This window comes from Lissotriton helveticus, chromosome 3_1, assembly GCF_964261635.1.
Source record: "Lissotriton helveticus chromosome 3_1, aLisHel1.1, whole genome shotgun sequence".
In the NCBI taxonomy this organism is placed as follows: domain Eukaryota; kingdom Metazoa; phylum Chordata; class Amphibia; order Caudata; family Salamandridae; genus Lissotriton; species Lissotriton helveticus.
The window spans coordinates 1070688235-1070702906 of NC_136061.1; the positions used below are offsets into that span (position 1 = coordinate 1070688235).

General features: G+C 42.5%; 1 protein-coding gene across 1 annotated transcript in view; it reads right to left on the reverse strand.

Moving 5' to 3' along the window:
* LOC144823277 (sodium channel protein type 2 subunit alpha-like) overlaps positions 1-14672 on the reverse strand; it is a 942252-nt gene that overhangs the window by 105281 nt on the left and 822299 nt on the right. Inside the window, exon 23 of the mRNA XM_078681632.1 lies at positions 3299-3352. Coding sequence (XP_078537758.1) covers positions 3299-3352 — 54 coding nt within the window. The remainder of the gene's footprint in view (positions 1-3298; positions 3353-14672) is intronic.

The window sequence follows — 14672 nt, forward strand, 5'->3', positions numbered from 1 at the left end:
TTGACAATTGATCCCATGAAGGGTGTATTGAAGATGAAATCCCATACTGCTCTACTACCCTGATCAGAAACATCCAGAGCATCCACTGAATTCTTCATTGTAGCCAAGAACACAGCCAATACTGAAACCTACATTGGTGTAAACCTGCACCCCGCTGCTAAAGCCAGGACTGTAAACTTCACCCAGGGTGCACCCTCAAGTGCTATCTAGACTGCACCCACCACTCAAGCCAAGAAGAAAACACTTGGCTCTGCTGCTACAACTGCACCCAACATTGCTACCATGAAAGCACTAAGCACTGCAGCCAAGATTACAGCAAACAGTCCTGGATTTACATCTGCAACTACCTCCACTAAATCAGCTGGAACAACAACTATCTTCTCAGAAAAAACAAACACTGCCACCTCAGCTGCCTTAATACCTCATCATCATCATCATGAAAGACACAACATATGTCACTTCAACATGCACTGCATACCATACCATGGCCAGTGTTGCTGCTGGTATGTGGCTCTCTTCACCAACCCTTTTAGTGACCACTCATGTCAGTGATGAGGTTGTGCCTCAAATTCAACTAGAGGACTTAATAGCTTGTCAGGTTGCACAAAAGCAGGACTGCTGTTGTAACAAAGTCATAGGCTGACCATGAACCCTGGAATACACCTCCCCAATGGGTGAGGAGAAGCAAGCTTCTGACATATCACCATGCTAGGCAGATACTCACAGACACTATTCTGACCCTGAAGGAAGTGAGTCAGAAGATGATAACTTTAGAAGAGGGACAAGAAACTCTCCCAGGGTGACATATGGGAAATAGGTCCAATGCTTGCCTCCTGCCCTACCTGGGAACAGTGACACACTGAAGGAGAAATTGGTGGACATGAGGCAAGCAAACCTTTTGGTATAGCATTGCAATACAGAAAAGAGGCACTTCGCCCTCTCCAACTCCTAAACTCTGAATCTCCTGACTGCATCCATCTGAGCAGATGGTGGAAGGTAATGAATCCACTTTTTCTGTATTGGATACCCTGGTAAGGCTTCAGTGACAAGAAATTCAAGAAATTACATTATTTTGCATGATCCACTTTGCAGCAAGGCTTGCTTCCACTGACACACTATCCACTGCCCCCATTTCCCCAGACTCACAGGCCTTCCCACAACGGGCAAGAAGATCAGTCTATCTAGCACAGTTCACTAGGCCTGCTTGGGAGCATGCCCTCAAAAACTAGGAATAGGTATTTGTCATGCTGGAGTTGCAGGCAATTGATTTCTATTATTTCAACAGATTTGTTTTGTCATAGGAGTTAGACGATGCAATGCAGACTGCACAATAAAAAGTTGAAGACTATGGCCCACATTTACTAAGCTTTTGCGTCACCGTTGCGTCATGCAAGGCAGTGCAGGGCAATGCAATGGCTTATGTGGGATTTACAAAGTCATGCAAGGTTTTATTTTTGTAGCCTTGCAATGGGTTTCACAGAATTTCAGCTTAACTAAGGTTTGTAAAGCTGGAATTGGGTGATATTGGTAGACCTACCACAGAGAGGTGTAACGAGGAAAAATATCTTTATATTTCTTTGTTACTTCGTCTTTCTATGTGTGATGCATTGTGCTTTACATTTAGAAACATGAATATGTCTCTTTGGATTGTTTTTGTGCATTAAGGTTTTCTATTTAGCACAAAACAATACTGCCCATAATGCGGGGACCCTGTCATGATGGTAAGAGGGTGTTTGCATTGGGAAAAAACAGCCATAAGTGCGCCAGTGGAGGGAGAGAGCTGAAGAGTGTCATAGCTCAGTAGATATTCATGAACGTTTGATACATATGACCCTAGTATTTAGTGCAGTGAGCTTTACTGACGTGCAGTGTTACATTATCATGTTAAGCTTATCAGAGCTAACTCATGATGATGTGGTCCCTCATGCCAGTGATTTATGGCCATAGGTTCGTGAGTTTTCAAAGTATAGAATTTGATCAGATGTGCATCTTTTTAGTGACACTACATGTGTATTTCAACCGGATCTTTATTTATATATATATAGTGCCATATACATATAGTGCTTATATATGGATTGCTAATGTTTTTGTTGCACATGTTTTGAGCTTGCAAGATGCACAGCCTATTTTTGGGTAAAGGAGGTTTTACACAGTGGCGACTGCTTGCCATAGAATGTGGTGAGGCAGCGGCGTGGGTGCTGGGGGGAATAATATACAAAAAGGACTTACCTGATGCTGCTAGAGGCCAGCTTCTTCCACGAGCGTAGTCCAGAAAAACCAGACTCACCGCCCAATTCCGACACTGCTTTCATGCTATTACAGCATAAGAGAAGCACGGAGATTGGTCTGATTGGGCTTGGCTGATGCTCGCTCAGGCACATGGAGCCTGGACCTCTTCTCCACCAGGCTTTGCAACACAGCTGCGTTGGAGAAATGTAAGTGCGCATGTCGGTTTGGCCATCCTAAGACGGCCGGCCAACCCGACATGCACACTCACAGTGACCCCACTCCTCTTCCCTGCTGCTGTCCCTAGAGGATGGCCCCGCCATAGACTCGGGCCACTTGGTGGGCTCGGCTCAGCCAGGGAAAAATATAATTATAATAAATTGTTTTAATATCATTTTATTTTTTATCTGCTGGCTTTTACAGCATGGCGAGGAGCTGCCACTAGGGTTTCAGCTAAGAATTACTGATCCATGTGGCTTTGACGATACTGCATGGCTCAGAATCAGCGACTACGAAATTGAATGGAAGATTCAGGGGTCCTGACAAATGTAGGTAGTAGGTGTGCTGCATGTCTTAAGGCAGTGAATCTTTTCACTGAATAAATATATGTAGCATAGTAAACAGGTTCAGGGGCGGTTCTAGGCTCATGGCGGCCCTGGGCAGGGAGCGTAGGTAGGGGGCCACGGAAGAGGGGGTCCGGGCGGGGCGGAGCGCGGAGGCCAGTGAAGACGGGATCAGGGTGTTTGGAAGTGGAACAGAGCCAGAGGCTGCCAAATCCCTGCCAGGGGACACCACGCAAATATGTATCCATCCTCAGAGGATTATTATATTAAGGATATATATTGGCGTGGTGGCCCCTGGGGTTTGGTGGCCCTGTGCAGGTGCACAGCTTGCACATGCCTAATGCCGCCCCTGATAGGTTCACTTGATATTAGTTAAATTACTGAGTTGATATTTCATATATGAAATCAATCTAAAGCAGGAAATACTTTTAGTACAGTAAACGTGAAGGTTTGCACTGTTAGATTAGCATTCAGCTTTAAAAAATAAAAGGTTGACAGTCCAAACTTACATCGCGTGAGTCAACAGCAGGATACATTATATCCATCCAACCTTTGAAAGTGGCCTATAAAAATGTAAAAAAAACACATGTTAATGATCATACCTATGTAAAATGTCTACTTTAATGCATAATTTGAACCCTTGGGTCAGTACATCAAAACTCTTTGATAAGATACTCACTTACTGACAAACCCAATCCTTTTTTACCATGTATAATTGTGGCATAATTTAGAATACTAATTGCTAATACTGTAAAAAAATAGCTATGGGTATTTTAATAAATTATGATTTAGAGAACACACCATCATGGATAATTCCTCTGGATCGAAATCCAGTCCATCGTTCTTTGCTTACCATGTCACTTCAGACAGAAACCAGTCACATACAAATCACCCTGGGCCCTGCTCCTCGCTGAGCAGGAACACAAGCAACGTCTGACCAGTATAGATCTATTTGGGCCTCTCCGGTACAGTGCAGCTTGACTCCTTTGGCAGTAGCGGCTGCTACCAGACCTGGGTGGTGAGGCGAAGGGGAGGGCGAAGGACGGAACAAAAAAAGCCACTTGTCTGGAACTCTCCTGCGTCCTCTGTCATCTACCTGCAGACTCACAGCTGGCAGCAGGAAGCACACGGCAGACAGGCTCCCCAGAGCTAATCGTAACGCTGCAATGTGGATTGGCGCTCAGACTGGAACAGGGAGCCTGTGCATGTTCCTTACCAGACTGTGTATTGCAGCCTGGTAGGAACATGCAAAGTGCACATGAACTGTTTTGTCAGCGCAAGAGGGCCGGCCAAACTGTTCACTTTAGGAGTTCATAACATGATAATAACAATAGTTATTATCATGTTATCTTTCCTTTTGTTTAGTCGGGTGACACTCTGCCTTAGCGAAGGAGCCGCCACTGTCCTTTAGTGCAGTGAGCACGGGACGTACCTCTAGGCATTCCCACTGCACTCCTACGCCATAATACTGTTGAAATGTGGGACATTATTTTCATTGACAAACTCCACAAAATGGTGGCATTCTTGATAAGTTTTTTTAATAAGAGGGTATTTGCCCTGAGCAGCACAACCTCTGGATGGGTAAAAAGTAGGGAGCAGTCCTACTAGACTAGATAATGTTTTTAGTACAAATAAACTATATAAGTTCACACAGTGTAAAAAAAAGAAATGTTATAATTAGCATTAGAAAATTAAAGAATGTATAGCAGAGAGTTATACTATTATACTGTAAAAGAGGTGCACAAGCACGTACATGCAGAAGCAAATTAACTTCACATGCAGGAGGGAATGAAAACAATCCCAAGCTATATAAAAAGCAACACAGAGACGAGGATGCACTTTTTTTCTCTGGGGACACAAATAGTGACGCAGAAGGAGTAAAGAAAGCACAAAATTGTTTTAAAAAAGCAAGCTAGCACATTATACCAACAATGAAGGAAATATTTAGAACCTGAATCAATACATAAATATCATACGGGGGCTATTAGCTGACTCCGGGATGTCTCTCTGTTTTCGAAGAGGACATCAGTCTTTTTCACATTCAGTAATGTATTACTAGGTTGTGACATAATTTTGTCTGCATGTATTCTCTGTTTGAATCGTAATTTCATGTCTTTGCTCTCATTTTTGTAGCCCTCATCAGGGCCGCAATTTCTACGGGCACTCAATAGCTCCCCGTACGGGATACTATTCGGGAGGGAAGCACGGTGATGACTGCGTTAATGTAAGGTGGTATTGCCTGCAGTGTCTTTTCTAAATAGATTGGTTATCAGTCTGTTGTTCTTTACCATGACTTTGATATCAAGAAATGCACATGAAAAGTCACTTATTTTGTGAGTAAAGCTCAAATTCAAATTGTTGTTTGATTGTTTTGCTGCATTATGGGGTATATTTGCACTGCATTCCAGCTCCAACTCAATCTAAATTGTTTTACCTTTTACGGTATGGCAGTTGTCATGTAACAATTTACATTTATTTTCATGATACTAATCCCAATTAACTACATTTCACGCTGTAGCAACTCTTTCATGTCCATTATGACATCATCTGTATTTAATGGTATGCCTACAGCCGCTTGGGTAACTTGACGAAGGCCGCTTCGGCTGAATCGCGCTGTGTTTTCACGATTAATTCTCTCATAACGGAATCGGTGTGCCGCTTCATTCCTCTGGTTCGCATTACTTGGATTTTTGTGGCTTTCTGCCACCAATGCTGGCACCAACACGCATAGGCAGACATACAGCGTTCTGGTGGATATTTGGAACTTTAATATTTATATATATATATATATATATATATATATATATATATATATATATATATATATATATATATATATATATATATATATATATAAATATATATATATATATAAGTCTGAGGAGGAAATGGTATGGCACCTTGGTGAATGATTTCAGATGCATCACAGAGATTATGATCTATATGTGGGATTGTCCATTACCGTTCCTATGTATTGCGACTTTGATAATGAACTCTGATTAATAATCTGAGTCCCTGCGAGATAAAAGTATTGTTTTTAAATGTTTTTAAATCTTGATTCTGTTCATCACACTGATTGAGGGTTTGGGGCACTTTCATGGAACTAGCTTTGTCACTTGAAATGAGTGGAATCAGGTATTCAACTCTGACGGGTGCTATTTTTTCTTTTCTCTCTCCATCTATGTACAGGGTTGCGGAGAAGCATATCCTGATGTGGCATCCTATCTAATTAGTAGCATTGATATCTTCTGTAAGGTTATATTCCCACTTCGGAAGTAGGACGTTACATGTGTAAACATGACACACAACATTATGAGGCTTCTTTATGATTATTTGATTTGTTTACTCTTATCTCATTTGGGGTTTATGTGTGGTATAGGACGCACTGGCGTTTAATCGTTTCATTAAATATATGAATGCTCAGTTGATTTTAAGTAACTAGATTTAACAAAATCAGTTCGAAAAATCTCGATATGTTGGGGTTACACATATAGTGACAAAAGAAGAGGGAAGCAAAATTGTGGCCTTTGTATCGGTATGATCTCACTCCGGAGGGAAGAGTAATAATGTTTTACGATATGGCCAGTTGCGGAAATGAATTATTAGCCTGTTTTCGCTGTAAACAGAAAATGTACTCCACTAGGATGGCTATAATACAATTTTCGCATTATGATTTATAATGTGAAGACACTTATTTATATTGAATGCATATTTGCTACAGCACAGAGTTTACCTGTACTCCACTCCAAGATGGCCGCTAATGTATTGGTTCCATGTCCTTTGTTTATGTCTATCGTCACACTGAGTTAATCACATGTGCACATTGAGAAAAAAATGGTAACTTTATTTAATGAGTTTTTTTGAACAAACGAGCCACCCGTGACCAAAGCGAGTGTTTTTTGCCGAAACGCGTTGGGTTTGTTGAATGATGCCGTTTAACATGCTGGAACCGAAATAATAAAACTTCAAATTGAACACAAGCGCTTTAAGGACTCAGATTTTGTGACGAGGCTGGATTGGGAGTGCATTCGCACAGCGGCTGCTGTGCGGGGTGAGAATCAATATATATATATATATATATATATATTACCTACTGGCTATAGCCAGTAGGTATATATAGTTAGGACCTAGCTACCTTAGGAAATCCACAACATTCTATTGGGAATAACTTTAGCGCCGGTTGAGGGATTTGCGTGTAATTTTCCAAAATTGTGGCCAGCTCCGCTGCGCTCCTTCCCTGAAAGTTTCGGGGAGATTCGTGAGAAAAAAAGGGGGTCCCAAAACGTGTTTTCCACATGTTAATTTCCATAGGACGTTCTGAAAAGGCTACAGCCCGAACCGCTAAACGGAATTACACCAAACTTGGCAAAACTGTAGGGACTGGTACGCAGAAGTGCCTTTGCTAGATTTGGTGAAAATTGCTCCAGTGGTTTTTATGAAAATTAACTTTAAAAACACATATATATCTGGGCGGAGCCTAACCACACATCTCATCGTGAGATCTGATTGGCTGTCAGCACTTCATCCAAGAAGTGTTGGCAGCCATCTTGGGACCAATATACATGATAGTGATAGAGCAAGATTTCGCATCGCGACTTGCTCAATTCAAGAACCTCGAAAATCTATTATAATCTCGTAACTTAATTGTTCGTTTTACTAATTTTATGTATTTTGGATGTGCGTGGGTATCATAGAGATGCTTGCCTATGTGTTTTACTAATACGATTAATCCGTGTTTCTAAAATGGCCGCTGCTTGACTTTCCTCTTCTGCGCATGCGTCAGTCACACTCACGTGACTTCGTGTAGAGATAGTTTTGGAGGGAAAGGGTGCGCATGCGTAATAAGCAATAAGATGGCTATAACGTGGTGAAGCTTTGTGCTGCTGCTCTTGTGAAATTGTTCGTTGCACTTAACAATAATGCATAGTATATTTTTATAATGATAAACCTGAAATGTGAAATCATGACATGTAATACATTCATTTATTTTTATGTACTAATTTGTTTTCGCTTACTTTTCATGTATCTTCGGCACTGAGGGGTGAATGGGGATGGGGAGTCCATCTTGGAGGGCAGATCGGCGCATGAGCAGATGCAGTGAAACGGCATTGAAACCAAGCCAAAGAAGGTTGTTGGCAGAGCCTGCCTGGGAACGTGCACCTTCACCCAGCCAGAAGCATCTAGATTATGCTATATTGTAATACATTGTATAAATTTTCATTGTATTCCGTGCGACTTCTCGTGGGAACCCCAATCTTGCTAGGCGGCACCTTAGGATGCAAATTAGGCCTTAGAATAGTCTGTTCTGATTGGTGTGTTAACCAAAGCCTACCTTAGGACCAATCCAAATTGGGGATTCTGACATTTTGCAACATTTGGGGGGTGGTACCCTGTCCTAAAACAGTATAACTAGCCTAGGTTCAACTAGAGAAATTGTCCGACTTGTCTGAATAGCTGACCTGTCACTGACCCAACGCACTCAATAGGTGACTTGATACAGAGGTGCTGCGGAGCTCTCTGTCCGAAATCTGACCATAGACTCTGAAGGTTTTACTGAACCTTAAGTGCTGGCGGAGCACTTTTTCTGGGAATTCGCTGACCCAATCGGGGTCCTGATCGATAGCTGCAGAGAGGGTGGAGCGCAGGCGTTGCTTTTTGACTGCGGGTGCTGGTCGTATCCTGGTGGTCCTGTCCTGATCCGAATCTGGGGTTTCCTGTCCTGTCCTGGGGTGTCCATTCTGCACCTGCTGTCTCACTGAGGGTTATCCTTCCTTGAGGGTTTTTCCTGTCCTTAACTGACCCGTGGCCAGGGTTGGTTTTCACACCAGTCTAGGTAAATATCGCTCTGAGTTCTTAAACTGCACCTTTCTATTTTTCTGTCTTTGCTTTAATAAAGACATACCTTTGCACGTGAATAATTTTCCATGCTTTCTCCTGCAACCATTGCATTTCATAAAATCGTTTGCATTTGATTTCCATAGCGTGTTCCTATGTTACCCCACCTTTTAGAAATCATTTCTGTTTGATCTTGGGTTTTTCTCTCGTAAACTGACTAAAGTAACTCAGATTTATAGCGTGTTCACTTTGCCCTTATCTTAGTTTTCCTCTCACTTAGCGGGTTCCCTGTCGTACTAGTATTCTATTGATAAAGCTGTATGACTGTCCTTTATTTGAATTTAAGATAAAGCTTTCAAAATTTCCAGTTGTCCGTGGTCATTTCATAAAAGTAAAGTCGTATGTGGAATAGTATATTTTGCTGCCTTTTCCTTTTACAGCTAGCTCCCTGACCCATCGTTGTCATAGGTACCCATAACGGTGGATGGTAAGTTGGGTACACTGGAAATAAATCGAAAGGGAACTCACAATTATTGGTAGTAGATTGTGTGGTCATCTGATCAATGTATATGATAAAGTAAAGTATATGGGCCCGAAGCCAAAAGAGGCGAAATTATTGGTCGGGTGACCCGCGATCTCTAGCAGTAATTTTCTGGTAGCAGAGGTATGGTTAGGGACTAATTAAAGGATAGGTAGGACTAGTTAGTCTAGCTAAGTCGGATGCTGCTAACAAGAGTAGGCAATTCGGGTGATCTGATCACTCACTTGAAGTGTTTGCTTTGAAAAATTATGAAATGTTTTAAAATTGTTATTCTTCTTATCATACTGTTATATGTATTAATCCATTCGTACGTAAAACGTCTTGCATGTTGTTAAGAATCCCCGGGGAATTGAATAGCGAGTGGTGAATAGAATCCACTTGCTTTGAGGTCACTGGCCCAAGGAAAGTTGGTGCAAGTTAGGCAGAACTGGAAGCACTAACTAGGGTTTTTCTGAATGTATGATTGAATAAATGTTAGTGACGAGGTTCATTGGCAAAATTCCTACTGTGGCATAACCTAGTGAGGGTCGCACCGGAAGAGTAGCAGGTTAATCGGAGCTCGAGTGAAAGCAAAGGGGTTCGCTAGGGAAACTTTAGGCTCGGATATATCCCGGAAAGGTGGATGAGTCTAGGGGAGTAACAGGTTCTCCAATGCTAGTGTGAAGGGTAGGCAGAAGAGATCTACTCGTAGTGAGTGAAAAGTAAATGGAAGTAGTTTACTTGCAGTAAAACAAATCTTTCTTGTCTAGACACTTGAGCACAGTGGCGAATGTGTATTCGTTGTAAAATAACCAAGCACTAAGCTCTTTAGAAAGAAAGAAAGTTTCCGTTACCTTGTGAAGGAGGGAGTCAGTCGCGAAGCTGCTCTGACGTCACTCTGGGCCGCGCGGGGATTGGTAGACGCAGCGGGCTGGTAGCGGAGCTGGAATTGTAAAGGAGGGGCGAGCGCCGGAGTGTGGGAACTGTCTCGCGAAAAGGCCGCACACCCATTGGTCGAGATTATTTGAACTCGTGCATTTCATTGGTCGCACGAAAATAATAGACGCACTCGGATTGGGAGTGATTTTGTAAACAAAATCACTCGTAAAATCGTATGTGGCATTCGTATAGACCGCATACCAGACCTGATCCACGTTATATGGGATTTGAGAACGATCAGTGGAAAGGAGTTAAAAACGACATTATGTACGGAACTAAGAGAAAAGTATCTCTTGTAAATAAGGTGAAGAATTATTTCAAAAAGGACAAGCCGATTAAAACTAGAGAAGGTGTTGTCATACCGCAACCTAACACTCCCGCATCTTTCATGATGTTCGATAAAGGGTACAACACATGTGTATGGTTGGAGAATTGGGTGAAATACACGAAAGATGACGGAGTATTGGCTTTTCCGTTAGATGGAACATTTAACAGCAGAATTCTATTTAATTTGAGAACCCGAATGAATGATTTACATCCCAGACCTAGAGTAACGCAGTATGAAGCGCTAGAGGAATGGGAAATCGAGGCTTTCGAAAGGGATAAGCCACGGATGGACAAAGGGTTAACTAAATTTTATCCAAAGTTGAAGCAGGAAGCACGAGCTAAAAAGATGAAACAGTGGAGGCAGAATATGATAGTGGAGGGATTGTTTCCCATGATGTCAGCAGATGATCCTTCTGGGGGACAGAAACGGTTGGAAAAATCTAAACATTGGGTACCCATCGGAGAGTCGGATGATGAATTATTAGATGACCTATGTACAAGAAGTCCGCCTCCTTATAATGAGGGACATCGACCTTCCAATGCAGGAGATATTTCCCGAAGACTTCCTCCTCAGGAAGAAGTTAGGTCTGCAAGTGTAGGAGGGGGTTACCACATTCCTCCCTATACCGAGAGTCTAGGACCAGTGGATACCAGAAACATTTACCCCAGCATGTCAGCCAGTGGGGAGACAGGATATTCCCGGGAAGGAGATTTTTGTTCTCGACCTCCCTATGGAGGCGAGGTGAGACCCTCAAGTTCAGGAATGCCGTTATTACAGTCACAATATGAGGAAGAAAGAAGATCCCTAGGTACAGGAAGCTTATTCCCAAGACCAAATTATGGTGAAGGACCTAGTGAGACTCATCCCACTGCCCCAAGTTATGCTCCCACACTAACCCCGCAGGTGTTACATGACAAATCCATAGAGAGATTACTGGAATAAAAGGAGCGGGAGGTTCTAGCAAAACAGAGGGCTGAGATCATTCAGAAAATGACCCAGTTAAACACCAGTCCTGAAGCATTGACAATCCCAGTAACAATCGGACCCGTGGTTTCTTTGTACGGGGATCGGCATGAAAGTCCAAAACCTCCAGTCATTACTCCCGTAATAGCACAATCCAGACCAGAACCCTTAATTGTAGATGAACAGACGAGTGAGTGTGAATCTGAAGTCTCACTGATGGATCTGCCCATTAGAAATACAGGGAAAAGAATGCAGAAAAGACATAATCCTTTCAATGCGAGGGAGATTCAAATGGAATCGACTTCGGGTACTAGAAGTGTCACTTTGGTCACACCTGAGGAAATAGAAAGATGGAGTCAAGAATTAGACAAACAAACTTTGCAAACGAAACCTTTAGACCTCTACAAACTGAGAGTAGAAATAGAAGAATTAATGGCAGGAAACGTGGGATTAGACAGATTAAATACCTACTCTGAAGAAGAGCTGTTGTTTATGTGCAAAAGTCTTACCCGCAATGTCCGAGTACTTCATGAAAAATTGACCGATACTGCTGCTAGTATGGGAATAGACATTTCAAAATCGAAACCCTTGCAGAAACCCTACCGAGCAGAATTTTCAGACAAAGATTTGGAAAACCTGAATGTGTCAGGGAAAAAGGCACAGGTCAAGGAACTATTGACAGTATTGCAGAAATGGGGAGACGTGGAAAAATGGAAAGCCAGATGGGCTAGGAAGAAAGATGAGGCCAGGTCTAGGCAGGTAACTCCCGAATTCGCTCTAAGAGAAGCTGAAAAGCCAGAACAGTTATGCCCTATGCGTGAAGTACCAGGGGGAAAATATGTACATGTCCCATGGTCCCGTCAGGATATTGTGTCCTTCACAAATGACTTCCCAAAATTACGAGAAAAACCAGTCGACTGGTACCGGCAGGTAGAGAGATTCGTAAAAGTGCAGAAATGCCTATGGAAAGACCTGGATGGGTTCTTCGACATAGTGGTCCCTGTAGATCTGTGGACTGAGTGTAAAATAGCCATTGCCTGGCCTAGTGAGGAATACCCGAGAGATGACAAAACAGGGGAACCATCGAAGGAAGTGATGAGGAAGTATGAACAAGTAATTCAACATTTGAAAATAAAAGTACCTGCAAAGGAAACTGATTGGACTAAGATAGATAGAACCACGCAGGAAAGGGACGAGACTGTGCATTCCTTTTATGAAAGGCTGTTGCAGGTATTCAAAACATACAGTGGTATAGATAACATCGAGATGAAGGACATGACCCACTTCATTTAGAGGTTTGTAAACGGTTTAAGACCCGAAATTTGTCAGTGGATAAAGGATAATAAAATTTGTTGGCATACCAAAAAGATAGATGAGGTCCTACGGTACGCCAAGTACTGTGAGGACGAAATGGCAGAAAAGAAAAAGGCCCTGAAGGAGAAGGTGATGTGGGCTCAAGTAAAGCTCGCAGAACAGCAAGAAAAGCAACTGAGTAAATTAAATAAAGTTACTCAGAACCAAGGTCCTGGGGGAGGGAATGGAGGAAAGCCCCGACCTAAAATGAGTAGGGAGGAAGCCAAAAAGAAATTTCCCTGCCATCAGTGCGGAGAAATTGGACATTGGCAAGACGAGTGTCCGTATTTACAAGGTGATAATGCCCAAACACCTGATTTAATTCCACAGACGCAGAATGAAAAGCAAAGAAAGACCCAGCAGCAGGTAAAAACGATTCAAGTGCCTCGAGCGCCAAAGCCTATATTTAAAGGGAAGTCACCACAGGGTGATGATGTAGAAGTCTGGGGAGGCAATGAGGATAGAAATACAGCAACTTCGCAGTATTTGTTGAACGACACCTTTTTCTGTGATGACCAATACTGACGGGGCCTGAGAGGGGAGGACGAGGAGTGCGTACTTGGCGCCTCTTTGCCGGTAGACCAGTCAGGGCCATACATTGAAGGAAAGGTTGATGGAAATGATGTCACCTTTCTATTGGACACTGGTGCTACCCGTTCTACTGTGAGAACAGTGGACGTTCCAAACCTACCCCTCTCGGGAGAAGCAATCCAAGTAGTAGGAGTATCTAATCAATTGATTAGTACACCTGTTACCGAACCCATGGAGATCTCAATTGGAAACTTTAAACAAATGCACAGATTTGTTGTCTGTGATACCAGTCCGGTAAATTTGCTGGGACGTGATTTGCTGTGCAAAATGAATTGTACCATCTTTTGCACACCAAAGGGCGTCGAAATTCAAACACCAGATGAGGACGGTATCTACAAGCTAATGTTAATTAGACCTGACTCAGAAATAAAACGAATGACTATACAGGACTTACCTGAAGAACTCCAGCAGACAGTGAAGTCAGAAGTGTGGGACTTTACTGGAAAGGATGTAGGGTTGATGAAAAACGTGGATCCCATACAAATAACAATGAAAGAAAATGCAGTTTACCCTAACACTAAGCCTTACAAAATGAGTGCCGAAGTGAGAGCAGGTGTTGCCATTGAAGTACAGAAATTGCTAGAAGCAAACATCATACAGGAAGTAATGAGTAGCCCGTGTAATTCACCCATTATGGGCATCAAAAAGCCTAATGGCAAGTACAGAGTAGTGCAGGACCTGAGAAAGGTAAACAAAATTGTGGTTCCTTGCTGTCCCATTGTCCCAAACCCAGCAGTCATCCTGTATCAGATTCCCTGGGATGCTGAATGGTTCACTGTGATAGACCTATGTCATGCTTTCTTTTCGATCCCATTGCATCCAGATAGCAAATTTCTTTTCTCATTTGCTTTCAACAGTAATGTGTATGTTTGGAACAGGGTCCCCCAGGGGTACACAGAAAGCCCCTCTATCTTTAATCAGATCTTGAAAAAATGCCTTGAAACTTTAGTCTTACCTGGAAAATCTGTTTTGGTACAGTACATTGACGACCTATTGGTGGCGTCCAAAAGCCATAGGGATTGCGTGGTTGACACCATTGCCCTACTGAATCACCTGAGTGAAAAGGGACATAAAGTGGCCCCTGAGAAATTACAGTTCTGTTCGAAATCAGTGAAATATCTGGGACACCAGATAGAAAAAGGTATCAGAAAAGTCACCTCAGAGAGAGTCAGAATAATTCAGAATATGCAGTTACCCCGTACTCAGAAAGAAATCAGAATGTTCCTCGGAGTTGTAGGTTATTGCAGGCAATGGATTGTGGGATTTGCAGTTCTTGCAAAACCTTTGATACAAATGACAAAGAAAGGAGCAAAGGACCCAGTTGAATGGAATGACGAGAGCCTAACAGCTTTCA